At 41.7% G+C, this 25068-nt stretch overlaps 1 protein-coding gene across 2 annotated transcripts in view; it reads right to left on the reverse strand.

The window, feature by feature from the left end:
- The window catches only part of Tmem182 (transmembrane protein 182), a 42627-nt gene that overhangs the window by 16005 nt on the left and 1554 nt on the right, over positions 1 to 25068 (reverse strand). The window contains exons 3-4 of one of the 2 annotated variants that reach the window (XM_034521097.2): positions 24502 to 24600; positions 342 to 479 (exon numbers count right to left, since the gene is read on the reverse strand). In XM_034521097.2, coding sequence (XP_034376988.1) covers positions 342 to 479; positions 24502 to 24600 — 237 coding nt within the window. The remainder of the gene's footprint in view (positions 1 to 341; positions 480 to 24501; positions 24601 to 25068) is intronic. The other variant, XM_076914954.1, reaches the window with a different exon arrangement.

Here is a 25068-nt window from a genome sequence, read left to right on the forward strand (position 1 = left end):
TGGCCTCCCACTTGTATATATTATGGTATGGTATAGAAGGTGCATCACAGATGAAAATTCTAGACTGTTATCCCTTACAGACCTCAGAGTGAATCATTAGCCTCGGTGTTTACATTTGTCTACATGTCTACTTTTTGTCTGTACGGTGTTTATATTCATTAGGTAATGGCTGCCAGCTCATAGAAAATGTGAAGTTTGGAGAAAGTACCAGGGATATAATTAGCAAACAGGAACTCCAGTATCTTAGCGTCATGGTATTGCTGTTAATAAAAGTCTAAACTCTAGACCGATGTATAAAACAAAACTATAGGGAACAGGGTTAGAAATCATGCTATACCTACCTGAGGCAATGTACGAGCCTCCTCCAGCTTTATAAAGGAAGTGACTCGAAAAGGGAGCTGCACAGATGATCAGAAAGCTTGCAGTCAAGGCGGCCACTACACCCAGGAGCAGCAAGACCGCCCAGAAGCCACGGTAAACTGGAAACCCAAGAACAAAGAAAGAAATACATTAGCCCTGGTTATACCAGGCTGTCAGACAGAGACTTTGTTCCTTATCACTTATTTCATTCAGGGGCGTCATTGGGCAGAATCTCACACAGTGAACCAAGGTTGATCTGGAACCGGAATCCCTAGCAGGCAGCCAGGCCTAGCCACACCCATCTTGGCATACTTCAGTAAAGTTTCTTGCTCAGCTTTTGCAACATGCACATTCTGAATGTGTCACAGGGGATTCATTTCTCTGACCACGGTTTCCTCTTTGGAAGGAGGAATACTTAAGGATCTGCCCAGTGTGACCACAGATCAGCGATTCACATCAGCTATCCAAGGGTCACACACAAGGCAACCCTGTGTTTATAGTCATGGACTCATGCCACTAAGATGATATCTGTTCAATGGTAATCTCTCCATAACCCTAATCAAAGGGCTAACTTCTATATAGACCACAGCTCTCAGGTAAACCATTCTTAAGATAATAAAAGCTACAGCATTAAGAAAAGTTTGTATCAGGAAAAGAATATAAATATAATGTATAAAATCAGATATGTATGGAATGTGGCTTTTGTTAAATATTTGTATTACAGGAAGGGAGGGTTGGCATGGTGTTGTTTGGGAGTCTCGTACCCAAGGACAGACAGGGCAGAGGTATTCTGTGCAGCTGGTGATTAATGGATTGTGGGTCCAGTGATTTGTAGTAATCAAACAAAAAAGGCATGCTAATGATCACTTTCGAGCTGGATAATTACCAATCTATTAAACAAATTCATCATTTCCCTAAGGCAAAAAGAAAAAAAAAAGAAAAAAACGCTAAAATGAGTTCTCGTTTGTGTAAACCGGGTGGGCTCAGTGAGAACTATCAGTCAAATTATAATTTTCTTATGGAACAAAGACTCTTTATTGGGAAATAAAATGTATTTTTCTCAATCCTGCCTTCAAGGAACAAATAAGTCAATCACCTGTAATCTTTAGAGAAGAAGGCAGGATTATAGAAAGCTGACAAGATGGCCATCACAGTTTGGTAATAAGAAAAGCTGCAATAGGTTGGTGGTGGCCAAACCTTGATTGCAGGGGTGACAAGGTTAGCTTTCCTCTTACTTTTCAATGCTGACACTTGGCCATGGCTCCCAGGCCTAATGTAATCAGGTTGACAAAACATTCGGTAGTCAAGAAACACAATTTATTCCCACAAAGTGTCTCTGAATACCCCAGTGAAGCACGACACCCAAGATCGAGAAGATGATCCATGGTTTGCATGGGGGAACTTGGGAAGGGGATCTTTGTTGTCCAAACAATCCTTGTTAAATATTTTCTTTTGTTTCTTGCTGTTTTTCCATCATAGAGAGCTATCCCATAGTACTGGAGGCCTACATTGGACTAGAACTAAATCTAAAAGTGAGAGGGGATGAAGGAAAGACTGCGGGTCTATTGTGAAGCCTACACTAGCATCAAGCTTACCACTCATATTCAGTATGCATAAATGCCCAAGGGAGTGTGATGGTCTTTGAGAACAATATTAAGTTTTGAAGTCTTCTACAACCCAGCACAAGCCCCAAGCAGGGAGTGCCAAGTGTAGGACCCAGGGCTTCTGACAGTTCAGTTGACATTGAAACTGCCACCATAAACATGAAGGACAGGGTGAAAACAGTGATTTCCTGTTGAAATGATAGGTTAGTATTTTCTGGATATTTTAAAATATGAAACCAGAAAATATAATATTTAAACCTATCCAGGCTACAGCTTAAAGCTCTTTGATACAACAGGACCAGGAAACTCTGACCAATGCTATAGGGAACAGGCAAGGCGTCGGCAAACATGAAGATACTAATTGAGATCTAAACTCTGGGACAGATTCCAAGCTGGCATTAGGAGCTCTGTGAACTGTGGTGACTGCTCTTGAAATGGATAGGACCTGAGACAAATAAACAAACTGAGCTGAACTTCTGGATTAACAGTAAGAATTTCTGAAAATATAAAATCCCTAACAGGGACTCAGCAACACAAAGGAGATGAGGAAGGGAAAGTGAGAGAGGCTTTTGTGGATGAAGCCAATTAAATTGTTTAATATGAATGAAAAACAGGGTCAGACACTGAGAAAAACAAATGGCGTTCTAGATACTTGTGTGACGGAATCAAAGGCTCTCATGTTTGTATCCATAGAAACCGCTAATGCAGAGGCAAGAGATTTTCTTGTAGAAACAAAGTTACTCATGAAGCAAAGCTGATCAACACCTCAGGAGCAGAGGGGAAAGATACACTGATAGACTCCAAAGTTCATAAGGTCAAAGAAATAATCTTAGACAGCTAACAAGACAGTGATGAAAAAATGCAGCAATCTTGAACAAACGCAATGAGAGAAAAGTGTGCCCTGTCACAGACAGGGAGCAGTGACCACAGATTCTTTATCATGAAGAACAAAGGATAAAAAATTTATAAATCTAACAATAGAAGACATGATTTGAAAAACACAGTAGATTAGCACACGTTAAAGTGCCAGAAGGAAAAATTCTTTAGCCTGTAACTCTCCATTTAGGGACAACTTGGAAAAATGGGTGAGAAATGATGCCATTTGTGACCAGGGATGAAGCCTTGGCCATAACGGGCTCATCCCCCAAACTACCAAAGTGAAAAGAGTTCTTGAGATCAACAGGATTCAAAACAAGATCACACATGAGGAATCAAAACACAAAAGAAAAAAATGATCAGTATCTGTGAATATAGTGAACCGTCACATTCCGCTCTAGGTTCCTTAAAATGAATTTAAGTATTAAGATTTATAACTATGGTCCACAGATGCTCAGCTGCTCTCCCAGAGGACCTGAGTTCACTTCCCAGTGGACTTGACCCAAGTCAAGTGGTTTACAACTGCCCTAGAACCCAACTTCCACATATCCAAAAGCATCTTCTAGCTTCCTTAGGTACCTGTACACCAAGGCACATATACAGACAGACAAATGGACACGCACACACACTCACAGACTACAAACTGCTGTCAATATAATGTAGTAGAAAATCGTAGGTATTAGAATCGGTGTCCTGTGTGTTCATCACTGCTACCTCAATGAATAGCCTTGGATCAACAGCTGGGGCTTCGTGAGCCTCTGTCTTTTCTTCAAAAGAAAGATGTTTCTTTCCATACCTGAAAGCTACTGGAAGGTGGTCACACTGCAAAGGCTTCTTTTTAAATTAAATTTTATTTATTCACTTTACATCCCAATTGCTGTATCTCTCCAAGTCCTTCTCCCTGCCACAATCCCTTTCTCCATCCCCTCCCCTTCTCCTCTGTGAGATTGGAAGCCCCTCTGGGTATACCCCCCACCAGAGACATTAAGTCTCTGCGGAGCTAGGTGTATCCTCTCCCTCTGAGGCCAGACAAGCATCCCAGTTAGAAGAACATATCCTACATGCAGGCAACAGCTTTTAGGAGAGCCCACACTCCAGTTGTTCAGAACTTTACATGAATACCAAATTATACATCTGCTACATATGTGCAGGAGGCCTAGGTCCAGTCCTTGTTTATTCTTTGGTTGGTTGTTCAGACTCTGAGAGCTCCAAGGGTCCAGGTTAGTTGACTCTGTTTGTCTTCCTGTGGAGTTCCTGTCCCCTTCAGGGCTAACAATCTTCCTCCTGTCCCCAAGCTCCATCTACTGTTCGGTTGTGAGTCTGAGTCAGCTGCTGGGTAGAGGGAGCCTCTAAAAGGACAGATTGCAAAGCATCTTAAAAGTTTCCACTCTGACTCCTTTTATCCAGATAAACTTTTATGCAACCATATTATATAGGTATATAAAATAAATATACAAACCAGCTTTTACTAATGATAGATTGCTAAGAGGTTTGTTTTAATAGAATTCTTTAGGATGATACAGCTTAGTTGGTAGAGCATTTGCCTACCATGCACCAAGTACTAGGTTTGAATCCCAATGTGACATAAACTGGGCATGGTGGCATCTTTTTCTAATCCTAGCACTTAGGAGGTAGAAGCAGGAAAATCATAAGTTCAAGATCAAACATGGCTACATAGCAACTTCAAACACATAGCCTGGACTACATGAAACCTGTCTCAAAATCTGTGTGAAGGAAATAAGAAAATTTTTTGCTATACACATTATTTTTACCATTTATTAAAGATGAAAACAAGTTTCCATGCTAATGAGATATGTGTGTCTGTTCACTTTTTGAATAAAAAAATTAAATCTTGACTGGATATTTAATATTCCAGTATTAGAGAATCTTCGGTGCTTTTTGGAGTTGATAACTATTTTGATCTTACAGATATCAAAGCCGAGGATGCCACATATGCAAAAATAATAATAATAAAAATAAAAAGAAGTGTGTTCACGGCCACTTCAAGAATTCTTTGGAATTTTATACTAATTTCAACCTAAAATTCATTTAACCTTCTTTTAAATGAAATTCAGGCAACTACTCAAATTGGTATTTGAGTTAAATCAAATTTTCTGATGGAACACTGTTAGGAGCCATGCTGCGTTTGCTGAAGTAGCTATACGCTCGCCATTATAAGATGGCGCTGGCTTCCTGTTCCTGGTTCTTCTTGGCCTTGGTGTCTGCAGCTGTGCGCAGGCGTAGGCACGAATTCTCCCGCTGATAGTACTATCAGTGGATATGTAAATGAGACCCCAGTCTGTAAGCCAATGAGGACAGATCATGTCTCTTTGATAGTATATAAGTCAGTACATTCTGGGGCTTGGGGTCCTTCCTTTGTTCTCCATCTTGCATCCTTCTAACTAAAAGAGCTGTAACAATAAAAGACGCTGTCAGAAGAATCTTGAGTGTGACGTGCTCCTTATCGGCGAGGTAGCGTGTAGCAGAACACACCCCAAAGACATGATAATTTAATATTGACAAGGGAGGAAAATACTGAACTATTATGCTTTTCTGAGAGCAGAAAACTTTACTTGTATAGTCAAACAAACAGCAGCAAAAACAAACAAACAAACAAAAAACCACCTCAATTCATGATGTCTAAGAGCCTTGACCCTGAGCTGAGGCACTTTGAGTAGTGCTGGCTGGCATTTCCTGGCATGCCAGCACCAACAGTGTAATATGTATGCATGTTCTGAGAACTTAGCTTCAGTGGAGGCATGTGATGCTACCACGGTGAACTTGGCCACAGACACTGTGAGCCCAGTATGAACTGATTTGGGATTTGGTTTTGGTTGGTACACATTCAGAGTAGTTAGAGAAACTATCTGCTGGGATTTTAACCAAGCAGAAGAAAAATAGTCTCCAGGAAGGTTCCTGGGTGAACTTGTCATATACTTAATTTTCTGCCTGTGCTTCTAAAGTTCTGATGTGCATGCCTTCAAACATCTGATAGAATTCTCTGGAACTTCCAGTCTCTTTGACATCTTCCTGTTTCTTTGACATAGTATACTATGTTGTTTTTACAAGTGCCATTCTTTAATCCTGAATTCAAATGATCCTTCATAATAATAACTTGCTATGTGGAATTGGGAAGAGAGTGATCAGTGGTTGCTAACTAAATTAAATCTAAGATAATAAAGGATCATCAACAGAAAGCAAACTGAGTGCATGAGCTCTATGTATCCAGAACTATACATCATTCATATATACATATATATGTATGTGTGTGTATATATATATGTATGTGTGTATATATATATATGTGTGTGTATGTGTATATATATACATATATATACATATATATGTATATATATATGATAACTGCTTAATAGTCTCCTCTGCTTAATAATGGTATAATTCTTATGACTGCTTTGGTAGAATATGAAGTAGTATCATCTACATTTGTTCAAAGAAAGGATGCATTGTTAGGGTTTAGAAATCATCTCACAAACACATGAATCCCAATCTCAATCAGACAGTGATAGGTTATGGTGCCCCAGGACTGATCAGGGCCAGCATTTATATTCAGAAACCGAACTGTGACCCCAAGGTCCTATAAGGCTTTTTAAGCCCGCGATCTACAAACATCTGTGCTAAGTTATTCCACCAAATAGTATTTAGGGATAAGGGATTTCTTTAGGAAATGTGTGTGTGTTATCCTGCTCCCATTGGTTGAGGTATTCAACTGTGACAGGGGACTTGCCTTGTCTAACACTCATGTCTCAACCGGGATGTCAGTTACCAACATACATGTCTCTTTCTGCCAAGGAAGATGTCAGTTCCCCAGGGAAGTCTTGGAAACTTAAACTTTACTTGGCCACTACTCAAAATGGAAGTCTTATTCCAAATAATTTCTTCTATTTGTGCAGGCAGCTCTCTTATGTTAGGGTTCATCCCAGGGGCAGCTTATAAAGGCAAATACCATAAAAGCTCTTTCACAAGTGCAGGAAGTGCTGTTGGGTGGTTGGTTCAGGTGCAAGCTTATTGTGGATAACTATACAAAACAGTTCTACTGACTTCTATCATGATTGGTTTTCAAGGGCACAGAAAAGAACAGAAGATGTAATCAACTTGGGCATGAGAAAGTTTTCGAGTAACAGCAGAAACATATGAGAAAGTTTCCTACTAATGGCAGGTTAACCAGGTAACAATGACCTAGGCCTTAACATTTTACCTAGGCCTTAACATGCAGTAGGAACATTTGGGAGGAGTGGCTACATGAACTTAAGTCTTCAAATATTATGCTGTGGTTATAACTATCTACTATACCTTGTAATAAAATGCTCTTGCCAATAACAAAGTGGACACTAACGTATTTGTCATGGACAAATAATGGAGCCAGCTTCTCTAGATGCTTGGTGTGTGTGCATCTATACTCACATCTAGATATGTATCTGTCTCTAACCTTAGAGGTATACATACAAGTGAAGATGTGATTAGGCATCCCAGTGCCGTGTGGACAGGCGTTGTGATGCAAGAGAGTCAGGGGTCAGTCTAAAAATGTGTTAGAGAAGTGGTGATTCTGGAGTTGATTCTCCCACGCTAAATAAGATTTTATCATGGCAGCTGCTTTCACTGCATATTTGCTTAGTAGTTTTATTCTAGAAGATCTGGATTAAAAATCGTCAAGCCTGAATGTACCTGATGCTCTCTGTAGCATCTCGTATTTGCTTTTATATGTTCTCTTCTGTGTGGTGTGGTTAGCTTTCATGTGGGGAGCACTCTGCTGTTCCTCACAGAGAAAGAGAGTCTCCACCTTAGTAGAGACAGTCTAACAGACAGTCTAACATTAACAAGAGTGCAGGTGAGATGGAAGGCTGATCGTTATGTCTCCCTGATGTTCCTAACATGTACAAACCACAAACAGCCTCAGGCACTGCATCCTCACAGTCTTAATGAACACCAAGGGGCACGTTCCTTGAGTAAAACCAGAGACATATTCCAAACTAGCATGAGAAGGAAGCATGAGCAAACATTGGTTACGAGATTATGAGGCAAGAACAGTAAAGATCATTAAACAACTTGGACAATTAATTCTGCACAGTGGTATTGTGCATGTGGGAGTGTATACACTTGCATGTGTGTGTGTGTGTGTGTGTGTGTGTGTGTGCACGCGCGCGTGCCTCAGATGAACACAGAGCTAGTTCATCCAATAAAACATGTCCAGCACCACAACTTTAGGAGCTGCAAATGCTGCCAAGGTGGCCAAAGCAAAGCCATAGCTTCACCTCCTTCTTACGAGTAACTCCAGTATATATTGTTTCAGTCTGAGGCAAGATGCTTGTCATGTAAGGCAGTGATGCCTCATGCCCTTGAACTTCTTGTCTTGGCAGTGACAAACAGGACTAAAAATACAGGAGCGTCTGCAGCAAGGCAGGACAGTCTGTACAATGTGTCCACATCTGAGCTGGCTGACCCAGCTCAGGAAGTCACCTACCACCATCAACAGGGCCAAAAGTGCAGTGAGAGACCCGGTGACTAGTAATCTCCCTGCTGTAAAACTAGCCAAGGTGTCAAGGAAGAAGCCTGTTGGGCAGGAGGGAGAGTAACCCCTCCCCTTCATTCTGGCCTGGGGAAGTCTGTGCTTCTTCCGGAAGAGAAGAGAGTATTCAGGAGTAAATGAATTCATGCCTATGATCCTATTAATGGCTCCTAAGAAGACTGAGGGTGGAAATGGAGCCTTATCCAACTCTGGGACAGAGGGCTTTGCAGTACTGGAGGCAGAAATGACAGTAGCTGGGGTTATGGGAATGTCTGGTCCCCGACATACAATGGTCCCAATTGAAATTTCCCAACTTTAATCAAGTCTGCAGCCAGTAGATCTGGTAACCTGATCTTTCCCTTGCTAATGATAGCAGCATGGATCATGAATTGTCTCTACCAATAGTCTGCAGCATGAACCAGCTACAGTTTCCAATCAGGTCTGTCTTCACAGAGGGAAGACAACCAGGACCTACAGCTGGCCATGTTTCTCAACTAGAATGGTGAGCATTTTCAACACATGACATTTCATCAGGATACATCTCCCTGTAAGTCAAGGAGTGTCTGAGATAGTACAGTAAAGCTTGATAGAAGCAGCATCCAGAATGTTGTTGTTTGGGGCAGCGAAGAAGGAAGCTGTACAAAGCCCTGTGATGCTCAATCCAAGAGAGCGTGTGAGTGCCCTGGGCTTACCCTTCAGCTCAAAGGAGCAGCCATATTCTCATCGGGCTTCAAGGACTTTGCAAAGCTCTTTCCAGTCACTCTTCCTCCTTATGTTTCTGTCTTCCCTGCCCGGCATCCAAATGCTGAAGGTCCAACCTCAGACCCAGAGACAGATCGCTGGGAAGTCAGAGGCTTTGGGGAAGGAAACAAGTTTGGATGTGGTCATGAGGTTGGAGTCCTCTAATGGAATCAGTGACTTTACAAGATGAGGAAAACAGAGCTGATCCCTCTCTACCAAGCAAGGAAGGTATCAGAAGACAGGCGACAGAGGTCCTCTCTGGAACCCAGCCACACCTCACCCTGACTCCCTCCCTCTTCAACAGTAGAAACAGACCCCTGCTCTTAAGCCGCCCACATCGCAGTGTTTATGACAGCAGTCCGACAGAAGGCACTACTTGCCCTCTAGGACTTGATCACTACCTTCTCTTTTTGAAGGGTCATAACAAGTTATGTCCTCGCCTGTACATAAAGCTGATGGGTAGGCCAAGTAGGAAAGGAGATAGACATGAGAAATGGAATGCCTATCTGATGATAGATAGATGACGAAACAGATGCCTGTCGTCGGTCATATGACCTTAGGCCTGTTTATTGGCTTCTCCCAGCCCCAGTTTCCTTCCTTAATATGTGACAATAATGTCACTTATTTCCTGGTGCTACAATCTTGAAGCACAACACCTGACTCAAGGACTTGTTTATGTTCTTGAGACACATCAAACTCCAGAATGAATACTTTGCACTACAGTCTCTCTGTGTGTACAGCCACTCCCACCCCTGGAACAGAAACTCCCTCTGGGGCAGACTAGGACTCACTAGTCCTTCTAATTCAAGTGAAAACTTACTTGACATGAAATAGATGCTCAATAAAATATGAATGAGTATATGATAATTAACTCTCCAGTTAATCTTCATTGGAGTCTCAAGATTAATGGGCTATGCAGTGCTCATGGGAACAAAGTGAAGGTAATTAGTTCAAAAGGAAATAAATCTACTGTCTAGACCTCTTGGCCTCAGTGGATGCACTTGGAAGAAACAGTCTCTTGTGAAGGAAGAGCTGAGTAGTCAAGAAAACAGATGCTAAGACCTGGGCCCCAGAGCTGTGTCTTCTGTCCCTGAGTTTCCTTGTCACCTCACACAGGGATACATACCTATGAAGCAAGAGTATGTGGGTTTCTAGGACCTTCTGCCTTGACTCCAGCCCCATTCTGAACACCTACAGCAGGCCAAGTTCCCTGCCCACTGATTTCCTCTTCATTAAACACAAAAATCTTATTGGCATCTGAAAGAAAGTTCCACTGGTCTTAACAGCAAGCCACGAAAGGCAATGTTCATGATACTACTTTATTCACACATTTTAAAATACAAAATTGTAATCTCCTTGCCCCAAATTGTTGAGCAGATCCCAGGAAATCCCTAGCAAAAGCTCACTAGCAAGAATTCTATTCTGAGTGTCCTGGGATCTGGCAGGGATTCTTTTCCCAGTGTCCTTCTGGTTCCTTCCCAGGATTTTCATTTCTCTAAGCTCTTAGCAAAGGAGAAACCACAAACTGGCCAGTGCACTTGGATGGAGGTTCTTCACAGGAAGTTGTCCTGTTGTTTGGTACATCCTGAAGTCAATTAAGTGTAATCTGGTGTCTATTGTGCAGGCTCAGCCAGATTTGTGCCCAGTTATGTGGTGTTTCTCCGAACCCACAGAATTTGTCTAAAATCTATCTACCCAGCTCCCCTCTCCAGAATTCACCCAAATGTTCCATTCTTATGCGTCTGTCTTATAAAAAGCGCATGGAAATTTCCAAATCACACTTGGCTGGTGGATAGTTGCAGATCTCATTCCCCTTTATCCATGAACTCAATTTGTAAGTCTTTTCTTCCGCTACCTCGTTGGTGGATCCATGTCAGCAAACCTTCATGGGGCCAAAGGAAGGCTTTCATGTGATCCCCACAGTGGATTCACAGTATCACACTTTTACCACTAAGCAAGAGGAATGGGCCTGGATCTTCAAAGTCAGCATTTGAAAACTACAGTCAGAAGCACCTGGCAGGAATCTGCCCTCTTCCAGGGGTTTAGCCTAAGGAGTGCAGTGGAAATGCACAGCTTTGGCTCACTCTCCTCTTCCCCACTGGCTGTTCTGGCACTAATTGCCATGTGCTCTTTAGAACCATTCTCCCTGGCTTTCTGTTTCTTCTCTCGAGTCTCACAGGTCACCTCTACTCTGCTGTATAGAGTTCCAGCAAACACACTGTCGATATGCCCCTTTGTGATAATCTGCGAATCCTGAACTTCCAAGTCCCCGCTGGAAAGAAGCAGTTCTTTCAAACCACTCATTGGTAAGGAGAAAACCACTGCAAAGATCCAGGGCAGAGCTCTCATAGCTACTCCCTGCGTTTGTAGGGGAGCTTGCTTTACGCACTTACCTCTGTGAGCCAACACATTTTTGGAAGACTTCCCTGCCTAGTTACTGGACACAAGGAGCTGTTAGAGCAAACATCCCCTGATTGTAGGACAACTGCTGTTGCTCTGGAAACAAATTAACAAGTTGACTTTCATAAACACTCCACAGGACATGAACCACACTAAAGCAAAAGACCACGGACGTAAGCATAGCCTTTGCCATGAACTGACAGGAGGCTTAAGAATACAAGAAACCCCACATTAGATGGGGCAAGCACATTTTTAAACACTTGCATTGAGAACTCAGCTTCATTTTTATCTCCGTAACCACAAACTATCTCGAGAAGAGCAGAAATGTGGCAAAGAAAAAGTGACATTCATTACTCACTCACTATACCAAAACTAAGAAGGCAAGTTTGAATCCACACCTACTCCTACAAGACCAGACCTCCAAATAGTGCCACCCCTTGGGCCAAGCATATTCAAACCACCACACCCACCACACCGTTACAATGTTATAGAGAACTAAAGTCTCCTAGGTTTTATTTTGAAGCCACACCCACACTGAAAATTCTACAGATACTTCAGACTGTGGAGATTTAAGAGGAGTGCAGATGGGTAGACAGATATTTCATGGGCTATGCGTAGTAGCTTTATATCCTGTCTCTGTATCTAACACTCTTTCTACAATTATGTAAAACTATTTTGATATATTCCTTTGGGAAAACATTAGCTTCCACCAGTCCAAAAGCAAAGAATGTCAATATTTGTATCTGAAACCTGTTTTCTGCTGTAACTATATTGCCTGACATCCCACCACTTGATTTGCAGGTGCATTGATTTATTACTTTCTTTGTTCTATGACTATGAATGATCACAGAATACCCTTTGAAGGTAGAAGATGGTGTCCAGCAAGCTGAATCGATGTTGTTTGGCCACTTTCACTGATTCCTGGAGTAGAATTAGATAACATTTATTCCTTTTGAAAGGAAGTGTTGTTCATGTTGATATTACTGAAAGATTAATTATGATGCAAGAAATGGGAATCGAAGCAGCTGATAGTTCAGCAGCATCGTTGGGTGGAAAAACCTAAACCTCACTCCTTTGGCCTCCAAGTGGTGGCTTCAAACACTGAATTGGGCCAATTAAAAATTTCATGCAACACATGAAAGCCCAGCACGTTGGCTATATGTAATGTTAGCTTCATGCAAGTTTCCTTCACTCTTTAGACTTGTAATAAGAAAGGGAATTAAATCACGTCATAGGACTACTGGTAAGTTCTATAAATTAAAAAAAAAACTGTCATAAACTTTTTATACATTATTGGTAGTAGTAGGTTTCTACAAACAGATGAGACGAAATAAGAACAGAAGTAAGTAATCACTAGGAAAGTCAGATGGCGTCACTTCGACATTTGTGTCTCCAATTATTGCTAATTTCACAAGGCCACATTCCTAATGTTGGTCATGGAATTCCAGCAGTACTCAAGTTCATTATAATTTATGAAACTACCATAGGGACTTAGATTCAACTTGGAGCAGTGGATCTCAACCTGTGGGTGTTGACCCCTTTGTGGGTCACATATCTGATCTCCTACATATCAGAAGTTTACATTACAATTCATAACAGTAGCAAAATTACAGTTATGACATAGCAACAAAATAATCTTATGGTTGGGGAGGTCACCAGGACATGAGAAACTGTATTAAAGGGTCTCAACATTAAGAAGGATGAGACTCACTGGACTACAGGTTGCTCTTTGGGGAAAGCACTGACTATTGAATCCAGCATTAAAGATGGTAATCACTTATCTTCAAGGCTACAGACATTAAGATAAGAATACGTTACTTTCAAGATTTGAAGGGACATCATAATCAACAGAATTTCCATTGCCAGCCTTATGATATTCTGTTCCAGACCATGGACAACAAGCAGATGCCTCCAATGATCACCCTAAACCTGGGAGTCAGCCATCTTCTCCCTGCTGATCAATGGTCCCCCTAACCCTGATGGCCAGCCCTCTCCACCCTGTCCTCCTCACTGGTTCTTCTCCATGTCACTCTGTTCTATAGTCAGTTAAACTCAACAACAGAATTAATGTACAAATGTCCATGGACAAATCAAAACTCCTCACCAAGTAGCAGCAACTTTCTTATGGAAGACAAGCCACTCCCTGGTGCCACAACCAGTCAAACTGTCACCTGACCAAGACAACCAGCTATCCTCCACCCTGACCCTCATGACATCACCATAGAGTTTGCTTAGTCTTTCAAAGGGATGCACTTCCAGTCATGATTCTGCTGCTTTTCTCCTGTGCTGAGAAGAAAAGTTTTTTCTTCATCTTCTCAACTGGCCTTTGGGAATTAGGTAGCTCTTCTTGACTCCTTAGAATACCCTAAATTGGGCCTCTGGTCTAAGAGTCCAGTTGGTCTAGTGGGCTTAACTAAAAGAAATACAAGAGGTAAAACATTTCACTAAATAGTCTTTTCTGTTGCCCTGGTGCTAAACTCTAAGATTCCCACTGAAAGTTCCCTGGACTGGCTCCTGCTCTTCTCTCTGATGTGTCAATGGAAGATCCCAGGGCTGTTCTTGCACTGATCTGTCCATCAGCCTACATTCAGAAAAGAGTTCCCTCTTGTCTTGAAGCTTTAACGCTACCTCCATACAATGATGGCTAACTGTACATTTCCTGCCTTTGACCTGAGGCTCTAATCCCAGGACTGACATAATATTCACTTAGCATGCTCAAATGCTTGCAAAGTTTGCCCATCCTTCCTCATCTCCAGTATTTGAAGCTCCATTTTCATAGTTGCTAAGGACAAAAAAGAATTATTACTCAGTGTTCCTACATCTAATTCATCGGTAAACCCTACCAGCTGTCCATACACAGCACAACTGGCTAAGGAGACCTGTGCTTCCAGGAAGATGAAGTAAACACATTCTATTCTGTCTTTCCAGCACAACTAAACACCCTGGATATCACTTAAAATGAATGGCTAAAATACCCATAAAGGCGGATAGCAGAAAGTAGGCAAGATAGGGACCTTGAGACTCAAGGTACAGAATAGTGAAAGCCAGGATGTTCTCATTGCCCTGTATACCCCAGAATTAGAATGAAGAAGGTTCACAGATAGCATTAAAAGAAAACACAAATCTTCTGCTCAGAAGACTAAACAAGGAGCCATTAAGCTAGTCCAAAACTGGTCCTCCAATTTTGGCCAAATGCTAGAGGAGAAGCAGAGGAGCTCAAGAGTCCCTTTCCCCAAACACCATGGCAGAGATGCTATCTTAGCTCATGCACTCTGCATCTAAGACATCCGGGCATTTATCTCCTCCAAGTGGCAGCAAGACCACCCTCCATGGTAACAGTGGAGAGCATGTGGTGTACCAGGACTTCCAATCATCATCGACAGAGATAACACAAAAGTTTTTCCACCAGCATGGAGTTATGGAAGGCCTACTGGAGAGGTGGGGTGTTTACCATCTTACTGCCCACTTCTCGCCAGCCCTACCTTGTAAGTTAAGGCTATAGATAGAGTTGTATTGGAGCCTCAACCAGCCAGGTCAGAGTCAGAGGAAGCATATGTAAGACAAGTTTCCCTGAAGTGGAAACTTCTTGTTTGTTTGGAAAGTCAGTTATATCAAATGGTGTTTGGCTGGGGCAAACAGGTGAAAAGATGTCTTGCTAAAACAGACACAGAAAAGAATGTTTTCCTGAAGCAGACACGGGTGAAGGGATGTTTTTCTATAGCAGACACGTGAAAGGATGAATGATGAAGTATAAATACGACTCTAAATATGACTCCACAGACAGTGGGAGAGAGAACATTGTTTTACTTTGCTCTACCTCACTATTCTTCGCTAATGACATGCATGTGTTGATTCATCTTACATAGCATTGTTGGGCTCTGCTTGTGGTAATGCCACCATTGAGAAAAAACTTGCCAAAGAACTGCTCCTGAGACTCCTGGGGCATCTTGTAGCTTCTGTGACCTTGGGCTGGTTGAGAGCCTTGTGTTTCTTCAGGATTGAACTACAGCTGCTGGTCCATGCATGCTGTCTGCTGAGAGGACTGGACTGGAGCTGCTGGCTTGTGTGTGGCATCTGCCTGCCTAGAGGACTGGACTGCAGCTTCTGAGTCATATCTGGTGTTTGCTGCTGACAACAAAGGTTGAGCTTGCCCCCAAAGAACTATTGCTAAAGAGGTCCGCTTTCCACATATCGTAATAACTTTTCTCTTTCACTCTTTGTGCTGGATGGTGGGCAAGAGGGGAGGTTGAACCCTTATTAAAGTAGGTTGGAGAAAATTTATGCCTACAAGGCCTTCACTATCTGTCATCAGAACAAGGAGCATACATACACAGGTGTCACAAGTAATGGAGGGAGACACTTAGAAACCACTTCCAGTGAGTGTACATGAAGCCATACCCCACCCCATTCCCTCTCCAGAGTAGTGTCAAGAAAAGCTGTCTTAAGTCATGGTTTTAAACAAGGCTCATGATCACATAGTAGCCTATTCACTAATTCAATTCCAATCTAAACATCATTGGTGATGCCAAGATTAGGGGAATTGTCATCAACGAAGACTAGAGTTCTGGGATGCCAAGACCAAGATGCAGAGACTTTCTATGTGATGAGTCCTTTGAAGCAGTTTCTATGGAACTGCTTCAGAAACAAATTTGAAAATCCTAGAATCAAAAAAAATATACTGGGAGGGGCAATAAACATTTTAAAATAAAAATTGAGTTATCTGAAATAAGGGAAGTAAAAACAAGCAATAGATGTGTCATATTCCCAGATGAAGAGAAGAAAAGAGAGTCAGTGGGGTTTGAAGGAAGTAGCCAAAATTCCCTTATCTGAATAAGATATACAGACAAAAGTGAGCAGAGAATAAAGTCACTGTAAAATTATGACCAAATATGAAGGGTGGTTGTCTTCTGTGTCTCATAAGTAGGAAGAAATAGAATCAGGCTGGGAAAAAGTCAAGAAAATGATTGCTGAAAGTTTTAAAAGTCACCAAAGTTATAAATGCACAGATCAGAGTAAAACCCAAACAACAAAAAGCCAAAAAATTCACAGTAAAATTGTAACAACAGTGAAAAATGTATCAGACTTCCGGTTCTTGCGGGAGGCAAAGAACAGTGTCCTCAAAACAGTGACGAAGGATAACTTTCACACAGACAGAAAAATGATAACAGTGAGTATTTATAACCAGTGAGGGATTCTGGACACTGGGTACTTCTTCAAGTCCTGACAGATAACAAGTGTAAGCTTCAGACACAATACTGGGACTGAGGAAGGCATCCAGCAATGACAGAGACACCATAAGACCTTCAAACAACTAGACAATGGGAAACCAGCAACCATCACAACTGTTCAAAAACACAAAGGGAATTTTCTAAATAAAAACAGGATAAGCATGCTCCAGCTCACCCTGACCAGCAGAACCTGCAGAAAAAAAATGTCTGGCACATAATAACATATAGTCATCAAACCTTTGTTGGTTGAATTTCAACCAATACCCAGATAAATTATTATTCGGTCAAGTCACATGGCATGTTATTAAACGATGATGTTACTAGCAGAGTGGTAACTGTGTTAACAATAAAAATTTATTCTGTATGAAAACTGTACCAAAGTCTAATGTGGACACACACACACACATGTGCACACACATGCAGAACAGGAAACATTCTACCAGGGAGAAGCCATGATAAATGCTCATGGGCTGATGGTGTGGTATTCTGGGAGTTCTGAATGGAGGAGCCTTTGAGAAGGAGTAGCCAACATTTATTGGATAACAAACATGGCAACCGTTCTGCTACACACCTATGCTGTTATCGCTACCTGTTTTACTCACAGCTGTATGAAGTGGCTTCTATTTTTATGTCTGTTTTACAAACCAGTTTGGAAAAGAAGCTGTTGTGAGTGCTCTTTGTTCAAGTGCCAGGACCAGAGGCTGGGCACAGGCTAGAAGCTTGGTTTGTAACTCCCCACAGAAGCTGGACACATGCCAATCCCTATGACACCTTTCTGTGCAGCCTGTATCTGGTCCCCAAAGGAGGTATTTGGTGCCATGGAGACACTTCACCTGCCAGGAAGAATCCATTCCAGCCAGGCCTTCCCTTTCCTATTGTTAGAACTCATACCACCCTAACCCCCTCTACAATCTTTTACTTCCATCAAAGTGCTGTGTTGGATAGTTCTGGTGCATGGGTTTGTGTATGGTGTCTGTCTCTGTGTGTGTGTGTGTGTGTGTGTGTGTGTGTGTGTGTGTGTGTGTGTTGCCTTATCTATACTGTGAAAGTTCTATGAGGGCAAGAATTCCAGGCTTATCCTGAAACATTCAGAATAGTGTAAGGTCAGGTATATTGTAGGCACTTAGTAATCTTTTAAAAAATTATTCCAGTTGATGCTTTGATACTATCTCCCGATATTTACAGACAAAAGGCCTAGGTGGGCTCCCTGCTCCCTTTGGAATGTGCACTCTGATAAAAGAAGATAGAAAGGTATAACCATTACCATGTGGCTGTGGGCTAAGGACCACAACCAGGCAGCATGCAGGCAGGGTATGCACACAGGATTCAACTTTGGATCAAAGTATCCCAAGAACAAGCAATAATTTTGAGGGAATGTGAGTAAAAATAAAATTACAAATGCCCAGTGCAGACACAACACACTTCTAGTCATACTTTCCAAATGACACGGCATGGTTACTATTGATAGACCTATCACATAAGGGCTGGAGAGATGGCTCAGTGGTTAGGAGCACTGACTGCTCTTCTAGAGGTCCTGAGATCAATTCCCAGCAACCACCTGGTGGCTCACAACCATCGGTAATGGTATCCAAAGCCCTCTTCTGGTGTGTCTGAAGATAGTGACAGTATACTCATATAAATAAAATAAATAAATCTTTCCAAAAATAAGTCACTAAGAAATCATCTAAAGAACATGAAATGATGTGCAGGGTTTCTTTGCAAAATAAAAAAAAAAAATAAGACACAATTTTATATAAAGGACTTGAGCCACCATGATATTGGTGTCCATGGGGTAGGTCTTGGAACCAATGGTCCCAGTTCCACAATATTGAAGAACAAATATAATTCTAAAAAGTGTATGCTTTGGAATAAAAGTGTTGGGAAGAGATATCTAAAAATCCCCAGTGGTCTTGTCACAGGACATTTTGTGTGTTTGTGCCAATCCTACCTCCACTGCCCAGGATGCCTGTTGATATCTACAGACAATTTTTAATAGTCACAAGTGAAGGGTATTTGGTATTGGGATATTGGGTGGAAGCTAGGCATCTTGTAGACCACCTAGCAATGCACTAGATATTCTCCACAGCAAAAGATCGGCCATCCTATCATGCAAAGATGCCAAGATTGAGAAGCCTTGCTCTGCTGCTCCTCTGGAGAAGGCGATTCCACTCTTGAGCAGCAGGCATTTTTGCAGATAGAGATGAGAATCTGTCCTCTCAAAAGAAAGCCAGGCCACACTGTTGAAGACAACAGGACGGTCTTATTTTCAGAAGGCAATCATTTCCAAATACAAAAAAAATTCATGAATAAATTTCAGATCGTACAAAACAGCTTCCTCTCAAAGAGTAATTGCAACTTTGGTACTGGGTCCCGGGTGCGCAGAGCCAATTCTATCTTCAGGGGCTCAGTGTGGGGTTGTGGGGGGCACTACTCACACCAAAACCACTTGGAGCCTATGCTGGGGGCTCTCACATGGAACATCAGCTGTTATCCAGGGGCTACAGAAACCATGTAACATATGGTGAGTCTGTAATTGTGGTTGTGTGGGGCCAAGTGTTTTAAAGAATAGCAGAAAATCAAGTTGATGTTACCATATTTCCAAGTTGTAGGTACTTGATACTATGGGGGAAAATGACTAGATATATTTTCTATTCCATCTAGTACATTTTTTCTAATTAGATAAACTTGAAGTGTTTAAAGTATTTGTTAAATTTAGAGCAATGTCCAGAATCAACGTCCATGAACACGCAAAAAATTAATAAATAAGTCAGAGACACCAGAAAGTTGATCTACAAGTGGGGGATAGAGGAGCTATCTGGAGAGATTATTAGACACCAAGAAGTTGCAACTGTGTCTCCTACATACTTGAAGAATTTATTTTAACCCCACTCAAACTGAATTCATTCCCATGCTAGATCAAAGAGTCAAATGCCAGGACATGCGTTTCAAAATGCTGTTTTGCTTCGTGTAGCACAGTACGGTGGGTGAGTTTGTGTGTGTGGTTGTTTGTCATGCAGAGCCTTTAGGATGGCTATTCCAGGCCCCAGTGTTGGCTAACTGAGGGGCTCTCACCTTTCTCATTGCACACTCCCCGCCATCCCAGAGAGGTTTCGCATTCCCAGCGCTCTGGGGCCCCGCCCCTTTATGAGGGGCAAGGCTTCTTAATCTGTCCCTTGGGAGAAGGAAAAAGAAAGGCAAGCCTAGAGCGGGACTTGGCTCTCAGGCCCATTAGCAGGCCATAAAAATGTGCAGGAACTGGAAATGAGTTCCCCAGAGGTTGAGAAGGGCATCACCAGAAAAAGGAGCCTCAAATTCAATTTAAGAATAAGCAGTGAGCCAGAATATGCTGTAGAGCAGAGGTCTGGAAATCCAGGGTGGAGCCAGCAGGGCAGGCAGGTTTAGGGGGAGAGGATGGAATCAGAAATAGCAGTCTTGATGGGCACCTACAGCAGAACCGTTGGTGAGGAGAGGCTGCCGTGGTCATGTGAGCAACTGCATCATTAGCTTGTGATTCAGTTCCTTCCTGAGCTTCTTGATGCCGCTCATTCTGCTTCTGTCATTAGAGACTTAGTCTTTTTGTTCTCCCCTCTGATGGTTCTTCTGACAAAGCCCTATATTTCTGGTGATTGCGTCCCCAACTACGCTGTCCCTGCTTTCGAGTTGTCTGACCTCACTTCTCATCCTACGGGCACCGGACCCATTACCTCCCTTGTTCCTCTGATTATTTTCTGGAAGATTGCACGCGCTATCAAAGCTCACCCCTGCACTTTCTCACTGCTGACTGCTGTGCTCATGATTCCTCTTAGAAGCGGGTTTTGTGCTTCAAGATACTTATTTTCAAAACTGGTTCCAGGATCAGCTCGAGCTTAATAAATACATCTGATCCCAAACTGTTGCCACGTCTTCCACTTCTAGTCACGCCCTCTTCTTATCATCTACACACTTCTGCCCTTATTACATGTTTTTTACTTGAGGATCGTTTTGTGCTCAGACCTAGTGAGCAGGCACCTGGTCACAAACAACCCATCCGTGACAAAGAAAGTTCTTTCTATGTTTTGATTCACCACCCACATACCTGGAGTTGTAACCTAAAGAATTAATAAAATTATGAAAGGCATTATATAAGGATCAAATTAATTAATAATAATCATAAAATTATATTATAATATAACCGATTATAGTTATACATATAATAAATATATTTATATATTATATATAATATTTACAATTTATATAGTATATAATTATATATAATAAATATAATATTATATATACATGATATTATATATAATAATTGTACTCTACAGTCCTGAGCCAAGCAGACAAAACCCTCATTCCACAGAGCTTATGATAGAGTTTCATAGAAATATGTAAAACGAGTAAGTACACAAGTAAACAGGAAAATGTGTTTTTCAAGGATAGAGTTGAGGATGTTGTTAAAAGGGGGAAAACTGGCCTAGTTTGTGCACATATAGACATGCACGTGGAGAGAGAGGGCTAGGAAGTGATGAACAGTCACGTTCAGGGCAGAGAGAAGGAAGATGGCAGAATCCAAAGGTGAGTAGTATCCATGCCATGTGCATATTCCATTTAACTCAACACGATGGGAAGGGAGGGAGGGAAGGAGGGAGGGGGAGGGGGAGGTGGAAGGGGGAGGGGAAGGGGAGGGGAAATGGAAGGGGGAGGGAAAAGGGAAAGGGATGGAGGAAAGGGAAAGGAAGTAGGGAGTGAAAAAGAAGAAGAGGGATAGGAGGATGGAGAGGGGGAGGGGGAAGGGGAAGGAGGGAAGCCAGTGTGCAAGCCTGTGGTATAGTTCATGAGCTTTGAATATACAAGGCCTTGAATCCCATCCCCAGCACTCATTACTCAAGAAAGAAGGAAACCAAGCCTGTAATTCAGTTGAAAATTTTTTTCACCTAGAATTAATTAAAGCAATTTATCACTGAAAGTATTTGATTGATCCGTTGGTGTTGCACAGGCTAGGAAAATGCTCTACCACTGAGCTGTCTCCAGTGTCTAACAGGAAGTTTGATACAAAGCCATTCTCCACAAAACTGTATTTCCTCCTTACAAAGCACTACACCAATTTCTAGAGCCCCCAATATAAATAGAAATAAAAGTAAAAGCAGATTAGTGTATCCGTGCTTGCTACTGAGGAAGAAGCCGAAGGAAGCGATTACAGTAAGCATAAGAACACTCGGGGTGGGCAGGGATGCCGGAGATTGTGGGGACAGAGGGGAACATTAATTGAACCAGAGTTGAGTCATCTTGAGAATTAATGTATGTCCAGTCTGTCATCTTCAATACAAACGAGTGAACTACAATGACTATAAGCATGAAACAGGGAGAAAAATCTAAACCCCTCGGATCTACAATGGGCTCGCTTCAGAAACTGAGAATTAAGCCACCTTTCACTAGGCCTGGACACCCATTCTGTTATGTAAATTTGTGACTGATGATTTTTCAGACTGTCTGTGAGAGTTAAACATATGTAAAGGAAACACTGAGTCAGAACCAAATGTATGCAGGGTTCCACCAGGATGAAGATGTCAAAAACACATGCTTACTTGCTCCTCACTTGACTTTCTTGTTGTGTCTCTGAGAAGGAGAATGTCTGTGTAGTTCAGGCTAGCCTTGACTTCCCCCAGCTGCCTCCTGAATACAGTCATGTACCACCAAACTCAGCCTCAAGGCTCATTACGCTGCACTCAGCTCTTGCTTTCAGTGTAGTTTATAAATTGCGCTAAAACAGAAGCTAGAGAGGGGAGTCTCTGTGTGAGTTATCTCTGTGTGGTTATCTGCCGATAACCAGCTGTGTGAACGTGTGTGCCAATACTGACCAACAGTCATTCCAAAACTCAGGTGGGTGGAAACTGATATTAATAACTTTCTAGGCCATGATATTTCATATTTTATAAACAATGCCTACAGTTTAGTGAGAATGGCTGCAATACCTGGTAATTATGAAGCTACGTAGAGCTGCCTATAAAACAGCTTTAGGGTCTGGGGACTCCGAGTCTCATCAACTAGGAAACACAAACATAGAAGTCAGGTGAGCTGCTGTTCGGGAAACAAAGGACAACCTTGTTCATCTTATGAGACGACATGAAACGCATGTCTTACTTCTGTTCTAGAATATACCTTTGTTCAACTTTGTGCTTTTTACTCCATGTTCAATAAAACTGTGAAGTGAATATGGAGTTGCATATGAACCCTAAACAAGAGTTCGGTAATTTTTTTTTAAGTTGGATATGATTTTGTCTCTGGATCCAAATTACTGGCACAGTCATTACATGTGGTGCCACATAACAATTGCAAGCATAATTGCAGCAGGATCTCCATGACACGAATTTACTCTCCATCTCTGACATAATTGTTATGCATGGAGGATGACACTTCATTTTCAGACTTCTCCACTATCCTCTTAAGGTATACAAGTATTCCAATATATGACATCTAGGTTACCTCTCTCATGGAAGGACCACTTATGAATGATAAAGATGTGAACGATTCATTTTTGACATCTCATTGCCACCTGTAATTAGCTGGCTTTAGTTTGAGTATAGCAGATCACTCTCCATAAGTGGGCGGGCCTCATTCAATAACCTGAAAGTCTTACAAGCAAAGACTGGTCTCCTGAGGAAGAAAGATTTTTTTGCCACACAACCTAAATGTTTGATAGAAGTATCCACCCTGCCAGCTTCCTCAACAGACTTCAGACTTCCCAGGTCCACAATTACCTGAGACAAATCCTTAAAAAAATCAATAGACAGACAAACAGACAGACAGACAGACAGACACAGACAGACAGACAGACAGACAAGCAGGCAGACAGACAGATGATAGTTATAGACATGTGGATGATAGATAATTTCCATGTCTCCTCTTTCAGTCTCAGCTTCCAAACCCATGGTTTCATCCAGTTGTGAGCTGTAAATTCTCAGAAGAGAAATGTGCCTCTACCAACCTTGCCCACACTTCTTACTATTAGTATTATTCCATAAATGATACAACATAACAATTAAGTCATCTAGACATGGCCTAAAGTATATAGAGAGATGTTAGCAGATTATATGCAAGTCTATAACAGTCCATATAAAAGAGTTCGGTGTCTGAGGATCAGGGCATCTCCAGGAATCTATGGAACCAACCCACCAAGCATACAGGAAGAGATATATATTCAGTTGCTTCTGCTCTCTAGAACTTTAGCTAATATGATTTTAATCAAAAAATTTATACAAATTGGGATTTTTTAAAAAAAGAATAATACATTTGTCTCTCTATAAGGTACTGGTAGCTTGTACTAATCCTTCATTTAGTTATCAAAAGCAATGTGCTAAATATGATTTCTAGTCAATTCTGTTGGTGGACCATTGCGGTGTACAGAGTTAAGTCACTTTTTATGAACAGGGTAGAATAATCGTATTCCATTTGTAACAATTACAGGAAAAAATTAAGCAGGGTGCAGACTAGAGTACTTTAGCTACACGCAGGAAGCAGCTCTTCCTGATAAACACCACTGTCTTCCAGTTCAAAACTACATTTTAAATTATGTGCATGAATAGTGAGTGAGCCACAATAGCTCCAACTTTCGATCAAGATGTATGCTAATTAAACTTATAAATGATGTGTTAAAACATTAATGCTTTACATTTAGCGGGTTAATAGCAGATGAAACATTATGATTACAGATGTTAAATTATCTTTAATTGTAAAATCTTTTCAGCAAGCCAGTCCCAGGAGGCACCTGGAGGTCAGGAGTACTTACTAATTGCGGAATCATAGGAAGTAGAGTTGTGCTCTCCCCTCATGAAGGGGTACGGGGACAGGTAAGCATGTGTGCAGTTCTTGGACGGCGGCTGATTGGCTAGGAAGAAAAGCAAAGTAGCAGTGTCCATTACTGAAGGCTCAGAGGTGACTCATGACTAATGGAAGGGGACCCAGGAACCAGGGACACACAGCAAAGCAAAACTAATGGCATATCAACAAGCTCAGAACCCTGCCTGAAGGGGAAAGCTCTGCTGAAAACAAGGGGAACTCAGAATGCGGGTTTTTCTCAAACAACAGGAATTTGGCGGGAGAAACACATATCCCCACAGGGCTGGAGAGCAGAGATACAAAGCTCTGTTTATGTCATCTCCTTACCAACAGGATGCCCTACACAGTAGATAGTCCAAATATTTTAGAAATCTGAGTTGGGTTTGACAATGACTAGCTCAGATGAGCAGAATGTTTCCTCTACATCCATCCCAGCATCATGCGAGAAGACACAAATGATGGAACACTGAAAATTAAGAATTGAAACAGAATTCCAGCGTTGGAGGAAACCACAGGA

This window comes from Arvicanthis niloticus, chromosome 17 (assembly GCF_011762505.2).
Source record: "Arvicanthis niloticus isolate mArvNil1 chromosome 17, mArvNil1.pat.X, whole genome shotgun sequence".
NCBI lineage: Eukaryota > Metazoa > Chordata > Mammalia > Rodentia > Muridae > Arvicanthis > Arvicanthis niloticus.